The sequence below is a fragment of the Rattus norvegicus genome, chromosome 8 (genome assembly GCF_036323735.1).
Source record: "Rattus norvegicus strain BN/NHsdMcwi chromosome 8, GRCr8, whole genome shotgun sequence".
Classification (NCBI taxonomy): domain Eukaryota; kingdom Metazoa; phylum Chordata; class Mammalia; order Rodentia; family Muridae; genus Rattus; species Rattus norvegicus.
In genome coordinates this window covers 119,608,359-119,623,927 of record NC_086026.1, presented here as the reverse complement: position 1 = coordinate 119,623,927, position 15,569 = coordinate 119,608,359, and the positions used below count along the sequence as shown (strand labels likewise).

The following is a 15,569-nucleotide window of genomic DNA, read 5'->3' as shown; positions in this document are numbered from 1 at the left end:
CTCCCTCTGACCCCTTCATTCGTAGTCTCCAGGCCTTGCACCTCTCCGTGAGGTGTTGCTTCAACTCCCCTCCAATAAAGGCCATCTTCTCTAGAAGCCTCTTCTTGTGTCTATGGAGCCTTGCAGCCATGACTTCCATTGAGAAACTGGGCCAAGTGACCCACTGGTAGAAGATGTGCCACCCTAGCAAGGCAAAACACCCCAGTGTCTCCATTAAAGTCAAGCTTGTGGCTGATGCTCCTTCAATTCTGACAGCCTAGGGACAACGTGTCTTGCCCTGTCATTCATTCTTTTTTTTTCTTTTTTTTTTTCTTTTTTCTTTTTTTTCGGAGCTGGGGACCGAACCCAGGGCCTTGTGCTTGCTAGGCAAGCGCTCTACCACTGAGCTAAATCCCCAACCCCCCTGTCATTCACTCTTATTGTCACTCAGGCCATGATATTCCCTGCACTGGGCCTAAGCTTAGGCTTCGGTGACATGGGTGGCTCAGGGCCAGTGGCCTGTATTTATAGTTAATTGCTCAGATGACACTGTTAGGCTCTCAGCGGTGTCCTTGTGTTGAACGAGACAGTATGGCTGCCGTCTCCCAAAGGCAGGAGTGCGGTAAGAACAAAGGAAGGGGAGCCGGGCTTCCTCTAGCTCAACGCCACCGAATGGACAGGTGAGCCAGAAAGGAGTGGAAAGAAAGAGAAGGGGCGGGGAGAGGGACAGGTGGAGAGAGAGCAGAAGGAAGGAAATCATTTATTCATAAGGCCGCAGGGTGGAGACAGAAAGGGTACCACGGGTAGGCAAGCACATCCTAGCAGGGGCCAGGGAGGACCACCGCACACGGAGTGATCTGCGACCATGTGCTGGAGTCTGGGACACTCCTTTCCTTCCCGAAGCTCCAGACATGGTGTCAGCATTATGGTTGGGAGATGGCATGTCCCCAGCTTGGCCTGCCCTGGGCTTCCTGAAGCAAAAGCAGCCTCAGGTTATGGAGGAAGGACTGGATCAGGAGAGCAGAACACCAAATGAAAGCCGGAGTTGGTGAGTGGAGATGGGGTGGGCATAGCAACAAGGTTAAAGAGTGGGGGTCTCACCTGAGAGGCTCAGCTGGCCATGATGTGCTTCACAAATGCTGAAAGGAAAGGAAGGATGGGAGGAGTCAGTGTTCAGCCAGGGGTGGAAGATCCCTACCCCCTCTGAATGGGGTCCCCGTGCCTTTTCCCCAAGAGACTCCCACCTGCTGAGTTGGGTCCCCCCCTCCCCTGGAGCTTCACCCCCACAGAGCCGAGTCCCCCTGCCTTCTCCCCAGAAGATTCCCAACCTTCATAGTTGATGCAGCCATTGGAGTCTTCTTGACCAGCCATCAGTTTCTCTACCTCGTCTTCTGTCAGCCTCTCACCTGGCAACCGGTGGGAGGTTAAGTCTCACTAAGTGAGGGGAATCTATTGAATCCTTCTGGGTGGTGAGTTTGCCATAGCAACATTGTTCTCAGGGCCGTGGTTGGCCACCACCCCTGTTTCCAAGGCCAGAGTAACCAATCATAGATCCAGAAGTACGGGACCCTGGAGACCTGAGGCCTCCACTGAGAATAGACATTTTCATGTATTTATGGTCCTCCTAGGATGACAGGGATCTCCTGAGTTTTGGTAGCAGTCTCAGAGTAGCCCTTTGAGGTCTGTAGAGGGCCCTCGGAGGAGACCTACCCTGACAGATGACTGTGGAAAGCACTGAGAGACTTCCCCCTGCTCTATCGTCTGAAACCTTCTTTCTTTTTTATTTTCTTTCTCTTTTATATTTAAGATAAGACCTCTTATATCCTGGGCTAGCCTCAAACGGGCTATATAACTAGGAGCGATCTTGGAACTTCTAATTCTCCCACCTCCATCTCCCAAACACATGCGCCACGGTGCTGAGGATCCAACCCAGGGCTTCCTGCCTGCTAGGCAAGCCACAGTTGTGCTGTTCACTGGCCAAGTCCCAGCTATGGTGGGGCTCTTCACATACATACAGGCATGTGTGCAAACCCTAAACCGGGGTAGGGTTGAACACAGCAATCGCTCAATAAATGCTCTCTGCCAGGAAAAGTCACTTGGAGGAGGTAGGTGATCAGATCCACCTGATGGTGGAGATATCAGTGAGATGTACCCAGGGCCCACAGAGAGTGAGAGTGTTTCCCCTCTTTGGCCACAGAGAATGATACACACCAGGACTATTATTCCGGGCAGACCTTCCTGTCTTGTCTCTAAAGCTGTCCCCGCCACAACTTTGTCTCTTCCAGCTTTCCTTCAGCCACCCCTAAATGGCATCTCTACCCCCTGCCACCAAGACACCTAGACTATCATTCTGTCTGTTTCCGTTTCACAGAGGAGACACGGGCCCTGTGGTCAAGTGACACAAGGGTTTCCCTAGGACATCCCAGAGGTAGAGATGGGTAGAGGAGGAGGCTGTCCTCACCCAGCGTGGCCAGCACATGACGGAGCTCTGCACCCATAACAGTTCCGTTGCCCTCCTTGTCGAAGACCCGCAGCCCCTCCACGAAGTCCTCATATGTGCCCGTGTCTTTGTTCTTGGAGATGTGCTGCAGCATGGGCAGGAATGTTTCAAAATCCATCATCTTGGAGTTGAGCTCTGCAGACAGATGGTCCCAAGTCCTGGGTTAGAGAATGGATGGGTGCAACCTTCCCCTGTGCCTAACCCTGAGGGGCCATTCCTCTCCCATGGTCCCTGAGCACTGTGATGGATGTGCTGTGTACAAACCATGACGCCACCACACCGGGAGAAACACCGGGTTTACATAGACCTTTGCCATTCTGGGCAGAGTCCAAAGTATGTTCTTCCTTTCTCTTCTCTTCTCTTCTCTTCTCTTCTCTTCTCTTCTCTTCTCTTCTCTTCTCTTCTCTTCTCTTCTCTCTCGTCGTCTCCTCTCCTCTCCTCTTCTCCTCCTCTCCTCTCTCCTTCCTCTCCTTCTTTCTCTCTCCAGGATCTTACTACATAGTTTAGGCCAGCCTGACCCTTGCCATGTAGACCAGACTGGCCTCAACTACATGGCAATTCTTTTGCCTTTCTCTACTCAGTGTTGGGATTAGAGGGATATACTACATCTCTTTTATTTCTTAGACTTTGAACATACACCACCCTACACTCTTTATGTAGTGCCAGACATCAGTTTCAAGTAAGCTAAGCAAGTATTCTACCCTGACTGACTCCTTTTTTGAGACAGAGCCCCACTCTATAGCCCAGGCTAGCCTGGTTTCCGGGTCATGGTGACCCACCTACCTCACCCTCTTGATTATTGGGTTTTCGGACATTTACCACCACACCCAGGACTTGTTTCTTATAGACTTTATTCTTCCCATCCCCTGTGGACATGGCAGAACCTGTCGGAGGCCTTCTTGGGACAACAGTGAGGGAATGGACACTCTTCCTGAGTTAAAGCAGGCAGCCAAGGTGAGGGAAGTTGACAAAGATTCACAAAGGGATGCTGGGGAGGTCAGAATAGGGTAAAAAACGAGCACCCACGTTCCCTGCCTCACCCTTGCACCAGCATGGGTTCTGACTAGTACCGGGGCCCATCCCTACTGGCCAGGGTCCAGCAGACCCATCCTGATAGTCTCCTATCACCATGGTCTGATAGCCAGTGTTACATCCTCATCCCAAGAGCAGGAGGGAATCAGGAAGGAGGTCAGTGTGGTTCCCATGACATCTGATGCCCCCCACATGGCAGTCTCCCTCCCATGACATCTGATGCCCCCCACCATGGCAGTCTCCCTCCCATGACATCTGATGCCCCCCACATGGCACTCTGCCTTGGGGCTGGCGCAAATGGGCCGGATGTACTACCTTCCTGTTTGGGCTTCCCCAAGACGCGGAGCACCTCTGCCTGGGTAGGATTCTGTCCCAGAGCCCGCAGGACATCCCCACACTGCCCGTACGTGATCTTCATCTCGCCCTTAGGTGTGCGGTCAAACAGTTGGAAGGCCTCCTTGAACTCTGTGGGAAAGGACAGTGTACTCTGGATGCTCCCCAAGGGGTCCCACCCCCACTCATTTGGATTTGAGACCCCCTGGCCCACCTCTATCCCTCAGCTCGGGACCCTGCTCACCTTCAATCTGTTCAGGCGTGAACTCAATCTGCAAGGAAGACCAAAGACCAAGTAATTATGAGTCAATGTGCAGCCTAGCTCTCAGGACCCTGGCTGTGTCAGCCTGTTCTCATGGGAGGATCACAGCCTCTACCACCCAGGACCTTATGCTGTCTACTTAAGACATCCTGCTGCTGCTGCAACACATACACACACACACACACACACACACACACACACACACACACACACACCCTGTCCAACCTAAAGGCTTTGGGTCTGTATGTAATCAGTTTGCAATACCAGGCAAGCCACAGCGGAGAGGGATAGGAACAAAGGCCCTAGCCCCAGTGGACTTCCCCTGACCCCATGGCTCTAGAAGGACATACTCAATGTCACAGGCTTGCCCAAGCTCACTTTGAAAGAAGGAGCAAGCATGCGGCATCAGGCCAGAGGTTGTGTCAGCACCAAAGCATGTCTGAGGATAATCAAGTATGCATGCTTGTGCACGTATGTGTGTCTGTCCCTCACAGATCCCCATGGGGCCCTTAAGGCTGGACACTAATCCACAAAGCCCTGCCTGTACCTGCCTTTCACATTCTGCCTGTGGCCCCAAGACAGCTCCTGCCGCCTGGATAGCACAGGGATAGGGCTGTGTTGCATTCTGGGGCTACAGTGGGGCCACCCTGAGGTTAGGAGGCCTCCTGGGACCCAGTATCCCCCTCCTCATCTGATTCCAGTCTATTTTTATCATTGCAGTCACTGTCTCCAAAGTCAAGGTCATACCGGGGAAAGGAGCTGGGGGAAAAGGGTGTGACCGGTGCCTGAGAGCCCCTCCAACCTCCATAGTGCCCAGAGTGTGCAGAAGGACACCCCATCCCTGTCATCTGCTGTGAGTAGCCTTCCAGTTTGAGGCTCAACCCAGTATGGAGAGAATTACATCATTCCTGGCTCCTAGGAAGCTCTCCATAGGAAAACCCGGGGAAACAGGGCTTCCCTGGCTTCTGCCAAAGGTTTCCTGCCCTTCTGTGCTAGCTGGGGAGAAGAGGAGGGAAAAGGGGGCTTCTTCAACCCCCAGCCTCTTTTTTTTTTGGTTCTTTTTTTCGGAGCTGGGGACCGAACCCAGGGCCTTGCGCTTCCTAGGTAAGCGCTCTACCACTGAGCTAAATCCCCAGCCCCAACCCCAGCCTCTTTTGAGGCAAAAGTTTGTGCCAACCTAATGCCTGGTGAGATTGAACAATGCCACCATAGGTCCCAAGGTAGTTGGGGACTTACAAGGAGCCCTTAGGACTCAAGTCCGAGACTTGGGGTGACAAAGGAACAAAAAACCAACTCTGGGGTACAGCTGTCTTGCAAATGGGAGGCTTATAGTCCTATTTCACAGTTGGGGAAACTAAGGATTAGAGAAACTAAAGTGGAGTTTAGCTGGGATATGAACTGGACGGACACAGGCGGGGGCTTCTGGGTAGGACTTACGGCTAAGTGGAGGCTCCACAAGAATGGTTCAGGGGGTCAAGTGTGGTGGGGCACACCTTTAATCTTAGCACTTGGAAGACAGAGGCAGGAAGATCTTTATGAATTTAAGGCCAGCCTGGTCTACAAAGTGAGTTTCAGATCAGTCAGGATTATTAGTTAATACAGAGAAAACCTGTCTTGAACAAACAAAATGAAACAGGGGAGGGGGAGAGGCTGGGAGGAGAAGAGGGGAGGGGAACTGTGGTCAGGACATAAAATAAATAAAAATAAAAATAAAATAAAATGTGTAATATTAAAAATTAAAAAAAAAAGAATGACTCAGGGCTTGGTGGATACGTGTGGGTGGAGAGGACTGCACAGGCCCCTCAGGAGACGGTCCGAGCAGCAGTGGCCTCTGGCCAGCTGAGAACAGGACACAGGCTGCGTGCTGCTATGTGGATGCCACAGGTGGCAGGCATGGCTCTCCCTCCCAGTTTAGACTCTGGGGAAGACAACTGGGCCAGGAAAGGCTTCTGGTGCTGCTTGGTCGTGCTCCACAACCAGTTTCCTGCATGACTTTGAGAGAGAGCCTCCCTCTCCGGTCTGGTCCTCCATTTCCCAGCTAAACATGAAGCCCAGGAGGAATCTGCCAGCTCTGGACTTGGTGATCTTGGCAGCGATGACCCTCAGCCTGGGCAAGGCCTTGATTTCCCTTACTACTCCACCTAAGGATGTTTGGTATGGACTTGGGAACCCCCACAGCCAGAGAAGGAAGAGCCCTGAAGACTCCGGGATGGTTGGCTCCAGGGGTCCCTAAAGATATGAAATCCAGAGAGAGCAAAGTGAGTCGGTTTTCAAAATCACCCAAAAGGCATTTCCTGGTCCAGACTCTATCCTCTACGTATGTGGGCCCCTTGGCAGCCTCGGGGGAGCTGTCTGACCACCATCCCTTCACCCTTGGTCCCGCAGATGTCTGAAACAAACAGGTCTTGTTTAACCTCTGCACAGAAACTGCCAGCTTCAGCTCGGGTCTAGGGCCTCACCTGCCATGGTTGGTCCCACTCTGAGACCCAGTCATTGGCTCTGTCCCTTCTACAGCTCAGCTCCCACACTCACCTTAATCTTGGAGGCATCAAACTCTGCTTCCTTAGGGCGTTCGGGCTCAGGTGCAGCCGCAGGTGCAGCCGCAGGGGCCGGAGCTGCTTTGGGGGCAGCGGTTTTGGCATCGTCCTTCTTGGGCTCTGGCTTTTTGGGGGCCATTGGAGCTGTAATCACAGAGAGGCGGGAAGAAGGAGAGAAGAGAGTGAGATAGGTGAGCCTTACTGCCACCCTGGGCTTGATCCTGCTCATATACCTCATGACCCCAGCCCCACCCCTACCATGCACAATAGGGACAGGGCCATAAAAGGGCATTGGCTCTGCTCAAGGGGCTATTTTGGGTCCTGGAGAGGGCATTGTTCAGGCCCAGGAATGGGTGGGGGAGGGGAGTGTGCTCCATTCCCCCAGTCACCTGTTGGAGAGAGGGAGGGAGAGGGAGACAGAGGCCACTGCTCAGCCTGGGCTCTGAGCACACAGACAGACAGACAGTCACACACACACACACACACACACACACACACACACACACACACACACAAATTCTTCTGCCAGCCTCAGACAGGTAAAGGTTAAAAAAGTGTGTACCACATGCTATGTATCATAGTTGGGGCTAGAATGACCTAAGGACAGTCCTTGCACCTGGGTGGTCCAGGTCCCCTGATCAAGAGCAAGGGGCGTATGTGTGGATCTGTGTCCTGGCTCCTTTTAAGTAGGGGTCCTTGGCTGTGTGCACTGTGGGAGGTCTCTGGACATTGGTATGTCTCGTCTGGTTGTCTCCGTGCAGGGTGTGTGAGTGCCTGCCTGGGTCTAGGGGAAGAGACTGTTCTGTGTCTTGTCTCTGTGGGCCCATTTCCAGGTGTTCCCATTCATGTATGTCTGCTCGGGTCTGAGTGAGTGTCTGTGATGTGGCCTCTGTGTATTTATGTCTGGGTGTTTGTATGTGCTAGTGTATGAGTGTCTGGATGCAGCAGGCAGCTGCAGTCCTGTCACAGGGTCCCAGGATCTCCAGGAACACCCCAAGCACACTTAGCGCTCCCTCGAGGACTGTCCTTCAGGCTAGTTCAACAGCTCCTTTTACAACTCCTAAGACTGGTGTCTCAGGTTACACACACACACACACACACACACACACACACACACACACACACACTTCTCTCCGTCCCTCCATGTGATGCCCTGTGTCTGTCTTCCCCATATATTCCAGGGCCCAGCCTCTTACTCACCCCTAGAACCCACTGCGCCCTCTGCCCCTGCCTGCTTGCCGCCCCCCGCCACCCCCCACCCCCGTTGGTTTGCCCTCTCTGAAGCTTTCCTTTGCTACTCCCATTATCCCATGCTTCCTTATGCTCAGGGGATCCTGCATCTCTGAGGAACCCCAAAGTGCTGGGTAAGGTTTGCCCCTAGGCTCAGATCTAAGGCTCTCACCCCAGTTCCTACCCCTCAATGTCTACTCCTAAGGGTTCGCCACCAGCCAGGGCACAAGCAACAGTGTCCAGCCCCTGGAACCTCTTCCCTTGGACCCTGCCCTTGGCAGATGGCTATGACATAGCACAGCCTGACTGGGCCACCATTTGGAGAAATGGAGAGACTGAGGTGGCATCAGGCCCTTGCAGCACAAACGCAGAATGAGGACATCTTGCAAACACATTGGGTTCTGTTCCCGCCTAGTGTCTGTGCCTGGGGGGGGCGTGGGGGAGAAGGGGGTGTTCCTAGTTATTTTTAAGTGCCTGAAGCCTTTGATAGGGACTTCAGAGACAGCGCCTCCCTCCCTAAGCCCCAAGGGACTTCTCAGGCATGAAAAAGCTGAAACAGTAACAAGGCTTCAACCTGGGGGCACCACACCATCTATCTTCCTTCTGGATCCTGGCTTGCCTCATCTTGTCACTCAGACTTCCCATGAAGGGATAGCAGTCCAGGGATGAGTCCGCATCCCTGGCTGGAACACATTCCTCCCTTCATCTGGAGGGCAGAACACCCCACATCTGGAAATCTGACAACATCCGGGGCTGGGAGGTGGGGACAAGTTTTTCACTTTTCTTCCAGATGTTTGGCAAGAGTATTGAGAAAGAGAGAAGTGGGGGAGGGGTCTGCAGAGACATCAGAAATACCACAAAGGAGAAGACAGCCCAAGGGAGACATAAAGAGAGAAAGACCTCTGCAGAGCCCAACTGTCCGGACCTGCTGACCCTTAGCACCCCTTGGCACAGCAGACTCTGGATGACGGTATTGTCTTTCTTTTACCAGGGTAAAACTGAGGCCCAGGGCTGAGGATGTACACACGGGGCAAATCAGACTTCCCGCCCCACTTTCCTTACCTTTTTCTTTTTTCTTTTTCTTTTTTTTTTTCTTTTTTTTTTTTTCGGAGCTGGGGACCGAACCCAGGGCCTTGCGCTTGCTAGGCAAGCGCTCTACCACTGAGCTAAATCCCCAACCCCCACTTTCCTTACCTTAATGCCCGCCGTTACCCCTTGGAAAGTGGTTCAAATGGTAAGTGCATAACAGGTCCATCCTGATCTAGTCTGCCATCTTTACTAAAAGGCTCATGCAGTCAGAGCCCCCTGGGTTGGGGAGAAGTGCCTTGATCCTCTTCCCTCCTCACTAGGGCTCAGATGGGGACTAAGACTAACCTCCAGCTTCAACTCTGACTCTCAGTTTGCCCTGTTGGCTCCTGAACCCAGCACCCAGCACCCAGCACCCAGTGGGGATTTCTTCCAACCCCTCCCAAGGCCAGTTTCACTACAGTCTGTGAGGTTGGTTGGCTAAAGTCAGGAGCAAAACCACTGGGAGCAGATGGGCAGGTCCTCGCTATTGCTTTATGCCCTTCAGAAAGGACAGCTGAGGAGACGGGATTCTGGCGGGACCTGAGGGGCTTGAAGAACCAAACTACGGGAGTCTGAATCCCCAACCCCCATGAACCCCCAGTTCTGAAGGCTGAGCTATGGAGCAGCCACAAATCATAAGCCAAGATGTCAGCCCCTTTGAGAAGCTTCCTTAAGACTCCCTTGCTCCCTCTTCCTGTATCTCCAGTCCCCATCCCCGTTCACCTCAGTAACTGTCTATCTTACAAGTGTGGCCCCTACTTCCAGAATGTCAGCTGTCACAGCAGAAACTTTCTACCATTTGTCACCAGAGCCCGGTACACAGCAGGCCCTCAATAAATATTAGATGAGCCAGTGTCTCTAATTTCTGAGCGCACCCACCTTCCGAAGGGTATTAACCGTCCCCACGCCCCATCCCAGCTAAGTATGATATATGGTAAGGTATACCTGGAATCACAACATCCAGGAGTCAGAGGCAGGACACAAGTGACTTTGAAGCTAGCCTGGGATACACAAGACATAACTTAGATAATTCGCTATATAAAGAATTTTTTTTAATTAAAGGTTTGGTGTGGTGGTACACACCTTTAATCCTAGCACACAGGAGGCAGAGGCAGGTGGGTCTCTGAGTTTGAGGCCAGCCTGGTCTACAGAGAGAGTTCCAGGACAGCCAGGATTACACAGAGAAGCCCTGTCCTTAAAAATCTAAACAAACAAGTAAATAAATGGCTGGAGGTTCGGAGGTGAGGAACACTTGCAGATGCCCCCGGTTCAGTCCCTAGCGCACCACATCTTCCTGTAACCCCAGTTCAGGAGGATCTGAGCTCTTCTCCAGTCCCCCACAGGTAAACCATACACGTGGCACTCATGCAGACACACACATAAAAAACGATCTACTTTCGGTGCCCTTACTCTTCCAGGGCCCAATTCAATTCAGGCCTGCTGCTCACAGCTCCTCAGTTCCTCAGCTCCTGGCTTTCTGGCTACCAGCTGAGGCCCCTATCACAGCCTAAGGAGGGGTAAGGCTGCCCTGCACATGGTGCAGGTACAGGCTGACCAGAGATGACCGACCAGCAGGGGGCAGAGAAGGGATGGGAACCACCAGCCTTTGGTTCCCAAACTCAAACTCCTAACCCACACCCTAAAGCTGAAACCTGGAAGCCTAAACCCAAACCAGAGACCAAATGTTCCAAGTCTGAATGCAGACCCCAAAGTACAGCACACCTAGGACCCAGTCCCCGGTCTTGGGACTCACATCCTGAATCCAGACTCGAAAACCTAGAATACCAAACCTAGACCTCAAACCCAGATGCTAAGACCTCAGAACTAAGAATTCTAAAGCTAGATCTGAAATCCAGCACTCAAGACCCAGGAGCTTAAACGTAAGCCCCAGCCTCAGGAAGGCAATGGCTTTCCACGTGGACATTGCCTGCTGAATAGAGTGGACAGAACAGGCTACGGGGAGGGTAAACCCTTGGCAATCCCTGTTGGGTGCTTGGCAAACATTCCTGCCAGTGTTTAGAAGGCAGAGGAATGTCCCCATCTTATCAAAGCCAATATGGGTAGCTAAAAGTATGGTGGCCACATGGGAGAGGGAATTGACTGTCCCTTGGGCCCAAGAGCCAGAGGCAGAGAAGGAGGGTCAGGCTCCCCACGTGTCCTTGTCCCCCAGCCGCAGGCTCCACAGGCAGTCCTGGACCGCCTGGGTCCGCCCCTCTTGGCTTGCAGCCTCTGGACTGGGATGCAGGCCCACACTTCCCGGAGGAGTCGAGAACGCGGCCTGGGCCAGACCCAGAGCCCTAGAAGTAGGTCAAATGTTTCTGTGCAGCAGGTCCTGGGGACCCTGTCATGGCCCAGGCAGGTCCACCAACTGTAGTTCATTTACCACAGTACATGTGTGTGACCAGAGTTGTGGACCCATAACCATTATGTTGAGTCCCCATGAACACAGACCCATACTGGGGTTCCTGGGTCCTGCCTCGGTTGTACAGATAGAGGATCTGTGGCCCTCGGAGGCTCCCAGTAACTGGCTAGAGGTGTCAATAAGTGGTCAAAGGAACTGAGAAAGCAAATGAATGTAGGAATCTCTGTACCATCATAGGGCTTGGGTAAGAGTCTGACTCCAAGGAGGACTTCCCAGCAGGGCTGATCAGCCACCAACAGGATGTGGCCTGCTTCCCAAGGCACAGCCCCAGGCCTGGAAAATGGAAAACAGTGCCTAAGGGGGAGGCCGAAGGCTCTCCATGCTCTTGTGAGCCAATCTGCCCTCTGTTCCTCCTGGCCTCAGTTTCCCCACCTAACCAATGAACAATGGTAAGGCAAGATGGTGGTGGGTTCTGAGGGCAATGTCTGCTCTGAGTCCTGGCCCATCCTCACCACCACACACAGACAACTCTGTCCTCGGGCAGGCCAAACACAACTCCCAGGCCCCTCCCTTTGCCCACTGTGCTGACAGGGACCAGATGCTCCAGCCTTGTGGTTCTAGGGGTGGGGGTGGTAGGGCTCAGTGGGCTGGCAGACAAGCCCTGGGTTTGGCCCAGGGACCTATAATCAGCTCCTGCCTCTCTGATCCTAGCCCAGGACTGACGCTTTGGGGCTGTGGTGTCCTGGCCGGCTGTGGCCATGGCCGCTATATTTGGGAGCCTAATTCAGCATGAAGGAGGAGGTAGCAGGCCAGAGCCTCCAGGGTGTAGGGCCTCGTGGGGGACAGCGTGGGGACAGTAATGTCCAGGCTTGGTCCATTATGGAAGGAAGGCACACCCCTGTTTTCAGGAGATGAACTGGTCTCATGAGTCTGGCATGAGGGGACCTCGGTCCTGCCCGTCACAGCTCACCCAAGAAAGGACACAGAAGATGTGTCTGAAAGTACTGGCCCTTTTATTGGATCAAAAATGTAGGAATGCAAGCTGGGGCTATGCAGTCTAAGCGAATGAAAAGGGGATCTCTCAAGGATGAGTGGAAGGCTGGGACGGTGGCTCAGAAGGTAAAGCATTTGCTGTACAGCCGTGAGGACCTGAGTTCGAATCTCTAGACTCCACTGAAAGTCTGGATGCAGTGATCCCAGTGTCTTTACTGGGAGATAGAAAACAGAGACAGCCTGAGGACCAGCCAGCTTGGGGTACACAGAAACAAGTAGTAAGAGACCCTGCCTTAAACAAGATAGAAGGCCAGGACCAAGACTGAAGGTTGTCCTCTGACTTCTACACATGTACCATGGGGTGCACACACCCACACTCGCTACACGAACGGCACACACACGCGCACATACACACATGCATGCAAATATTTTTATTTAATTAATTTTATGTGTATGAGTGTTTTGCCTGAATGTATGTCTGTGTACCACATGCATGCCTGCTGTCCACAGAGACCAGAAGATGGCATTGGATCCTCTAAGACCACAGTTACAGAAGGTTATGAGACACCATGTTCAGAGGGGCTGGGAATCAAATACCTGGTCCTCTAGAAGAGCAGCCAGTGCTCTGAACTGCTGAGCCATCTCTCCAGTCTCCTGAAACCTTTACTATTGTTATTATTGTTGTTTTGTTGTAGTTGTTGCTGCTGTTGTTATTGTTATTGTTATTTTGGGGGTGAATGGAGCAAGAGAAAGGCTCATAAGGAGTAAGGCTTGGAGGAGAGACACTTGGTACAGAAGATGAGGTGTCAAGATTCTGGTTAAGGTAGTAGAGAAAACAGCCTGGGTTGGGATTGAAGGCCTTGAGGTACCTCTGAGCTCTGGTCCCCTCGGCCTGACTACTGATGTAGCTTCTGGACAGAGCCCTACCCCTCTCCCCAGTATGGCCTGTGACCGCCCTGAACTGCTTTGACATTCCCTGCCATCTCGCCAAACCCCGTTCTCTCCCACCAGCAGTCTCCCAAAAAGCAAATATTTATTGTCCTTGGAAAAAAAAAAAAGTAGTGGCAGAAGAATCCCCTTTTAGGATCCTTGGAAGAAGGAAAAAAAAAGACAGTCCCTTTTAGGATCAGGGTCTGGGAGCTGCTATATTTGAGGTTTGCAGTGGCCTGAGATGACCAGAAACCCCCTGGAAAGAATGAGGGAGAGAGAAAGAGGTGTCAGTGCAAGCTGGTCTTGGAGAAGCAGCTGGAGGCTGCCCAAAACTGCCGTGCTGGGGCTCTGCTCAGCTCTGGTTCCAAGGGCCACACTCTTCCCTCCTCTTGCCTCTGTTTCCCCAAGACTTTCCCAGATCAGGGGTGAATGTGTGCACTGGCCTGAGGTGGGGATGTGTGTGACTGTCTGGTCTTTGTGGTTTATGTGTATATAACCATGGGCTCGAGGGTGGCACCACATGTGTGACTATGTGGAAGTGTGTGATCTCATATGCTTATATGTGTCACCGTGCTGTGGCCAAGCATGGGTCCTGTGTGCATGTTTGTCTGTGAGCCTGCTCATCTGTTGGCATGAGTGGTGTGGGGGCCACGTGGACACAACCTCTGTTGAATGGCCAATTCAGTCCAAAATGCTAGTAAATTTAGCAGAGGGGGGGAAAATGTCAGTCATACCAGGAGTCTGAATCGACTGGTTGTTTGACTGGATGGATCAACTGTCTCAGGCAAACGGGAGTAAGCAGTTCCCTGGGGCCATCATGAGAAATTGCACACAGGACTCTTGACTATGGCAGAAAGCAAGGCAGAGACAGGAGGGTTGGGAGAGAGAGAGATGGGGCAGACGCAGAAGCAAGAGGTTGCTGAAGTGAGTCAGAGGCAAGGGTGGGCAAGAGACGCTGCCGCACAGACATGTGAACACACACAACTTGTCATCCCTGAGGAGCCTCCAGCCTCACCTCCTAACCTCAAGCAGCCAGGGTGGACATGGAGTGGAGACGAGGCAGTGATGCGGGAAGAAAGGACCAAAGTGCATAGTTGGGACAGGGATGAGAAAGAAGAGTTTGGTGTCGAATGCAGGAAGGTGAGAAAAAGCAATGGCGATGATGTTTTTGAAAAAAAGCATCTCGGGGCTGGAGAGGCGGCTCAGCAGTTAGGAGCACTGGCTGCTCTTCCAGAGGACCCAGGTTCGCTTCCCACCACCTACGCGTGGTGGCTCACAACCATCAACTACAACTCCAGTCCCGTGGGATCCATTCCAACACCTTCTTCTGTCTCCAAGGGCACCAGGCACACATGTGCGTGGTGCATAGACACACACATGCAAGCAGAATATCTATACACGAAAACAACTGTAAAATATTTAAAAGTTTAAGGTAAGTACGGTGGCCCACACCTATAACCCGGCATTCTGGAGGTAGAGTCGGGGACATTAGGAGTTCATGATCAGCCTTAGCAATCTAGTGAGCTGTGGCCAGCCTGGGCCACATGAGACCCTGCCTCACAACCGCCCCCCCCCAAAAAAACACAAAAATGCAAAAAGAGACAAAAAGAGAAGGCACTGTGGGTTGGAAGAGCCTCCCTGTCCCCTTTCAAGCCCCTCCTAGCTGTGGTGGCCCCACCAGACCTAGAGCTGTCCCCTCTCTGCCCCACCCAGCACCAGCTGTGTCTCTGCCTCCAGTGGCCACACAAAAACCCTCTGTGGCACAGGGTGTGGATGCTGCATTAAAAATGGCCCAAGCCCCCAGCCAGGAATAGTTAGGGTTGATTCTGGTACCTGCCTCGGTAACTATTTATGTATCTACCCACCCGCCCTGTGTGGTTAGGCTGAAAATGCAGACACAGGCTCAGACACAGACAGACAGACAGACAAATACACACACCACACACACACACACACACACACATACACACACACACTCACACATTCACACATGCTTGCATACATGCACGCATGCACAGAGTCAGCTAACCTGATACCAAGTGGCCCTCAACACTCCCTACTCTACCTTTGTACTGAGCTCAGAGGCTATTGTGTGCGTGTCCCCAGGCCCATCCTTTATTGGGGCAAATGTCATCAGTTCCATTATGCTAATGCTGGAGTCAACAGGAACCAACACAAACTTGTGTGTGTGTGTGTGTGTGTGTGCATGCACACTCACCCACCACATATACTTGTTCAGGAACCTTAGTCCCCAGGTACTTTCTTGGATATTCCTGTCCACTAATCTTTATACTAAGACTCTCACACACACTAGATAGAGGTGTTAGCAGGCATAGCCATACA

General features: G+C 52.5%; 1 protein-coding gene across 2 annotated transcripts; it reads right to left on the bottom strand.

Annotated features, from left to right (window-relative positions):
* Nucleotides 1–712: 712 nt before the first annotated feature.
* Nucleotides 713–6,851, bottom strand: Myl3 (myosin light chain 3). Of its 2 annotated transcripts, none has more exons than NM_012606.2 (7): nucleotides 6,639–6,834; nucleotides 4,089–4,116; nucleotides 3,827–3,976; nucleotides 2,441–2,614; nucleotides 1,308–1,385; nucleotides 1,081–1,118; nucleotides 713–950 (listed from the first exon to the last, which is right to left on the bottom strand). In NM_012606.2, the coding sequence occupies exons 1-6, from the start codon at nucleotides 6,780–6,782 to the stop codon at nucleotides 1,090–1,092; spliced, it is 603 nt and encodes a 200-aa protein (NP_036738.1). In that variant the 5' UTR covers nucleotides 6,783–6,834; the 3' UTR covers nucleotides 713–950; nucleotides 1,081–1,089. The 2 variants fall into 2 exon arrangements, with proteins under 2 accessions (NP_036738.1, XP_006243979.3); XM_006243917.5 differs by having other exon boundaries at nucleotides 724–986; nucleotides 6,639–6,851.
* Nucleotides 6,852–15,569: the final 8,718 nt, after the last annotated feature.

Excerpts from the sequence above, each read along its gene's own strand:
- Myl3 (XM_006243917.5), bottom strand. The coding sequence starts at position 6,782 with ATGGCCCCCAAAAAGCCAGAGCCCAAGAAGGACGATGCCAAAACCGCT. Across the intron at positions 4,117-6,638 it reads TTGATGCCTCCAAGATTAAG|ATTGAGTTCACGCCTGAACA; the intron begins GTGAGTGTGGGA and ends TCTTCCTTGCAG. Across the intron at positions 1,119-1,307 it reads TGGCTGCATCAACTATGAAG|CATTTGTGAAGCACATCATG; the intron begins GTTGGGAATCTT and ends CTTTCCTTTCAG.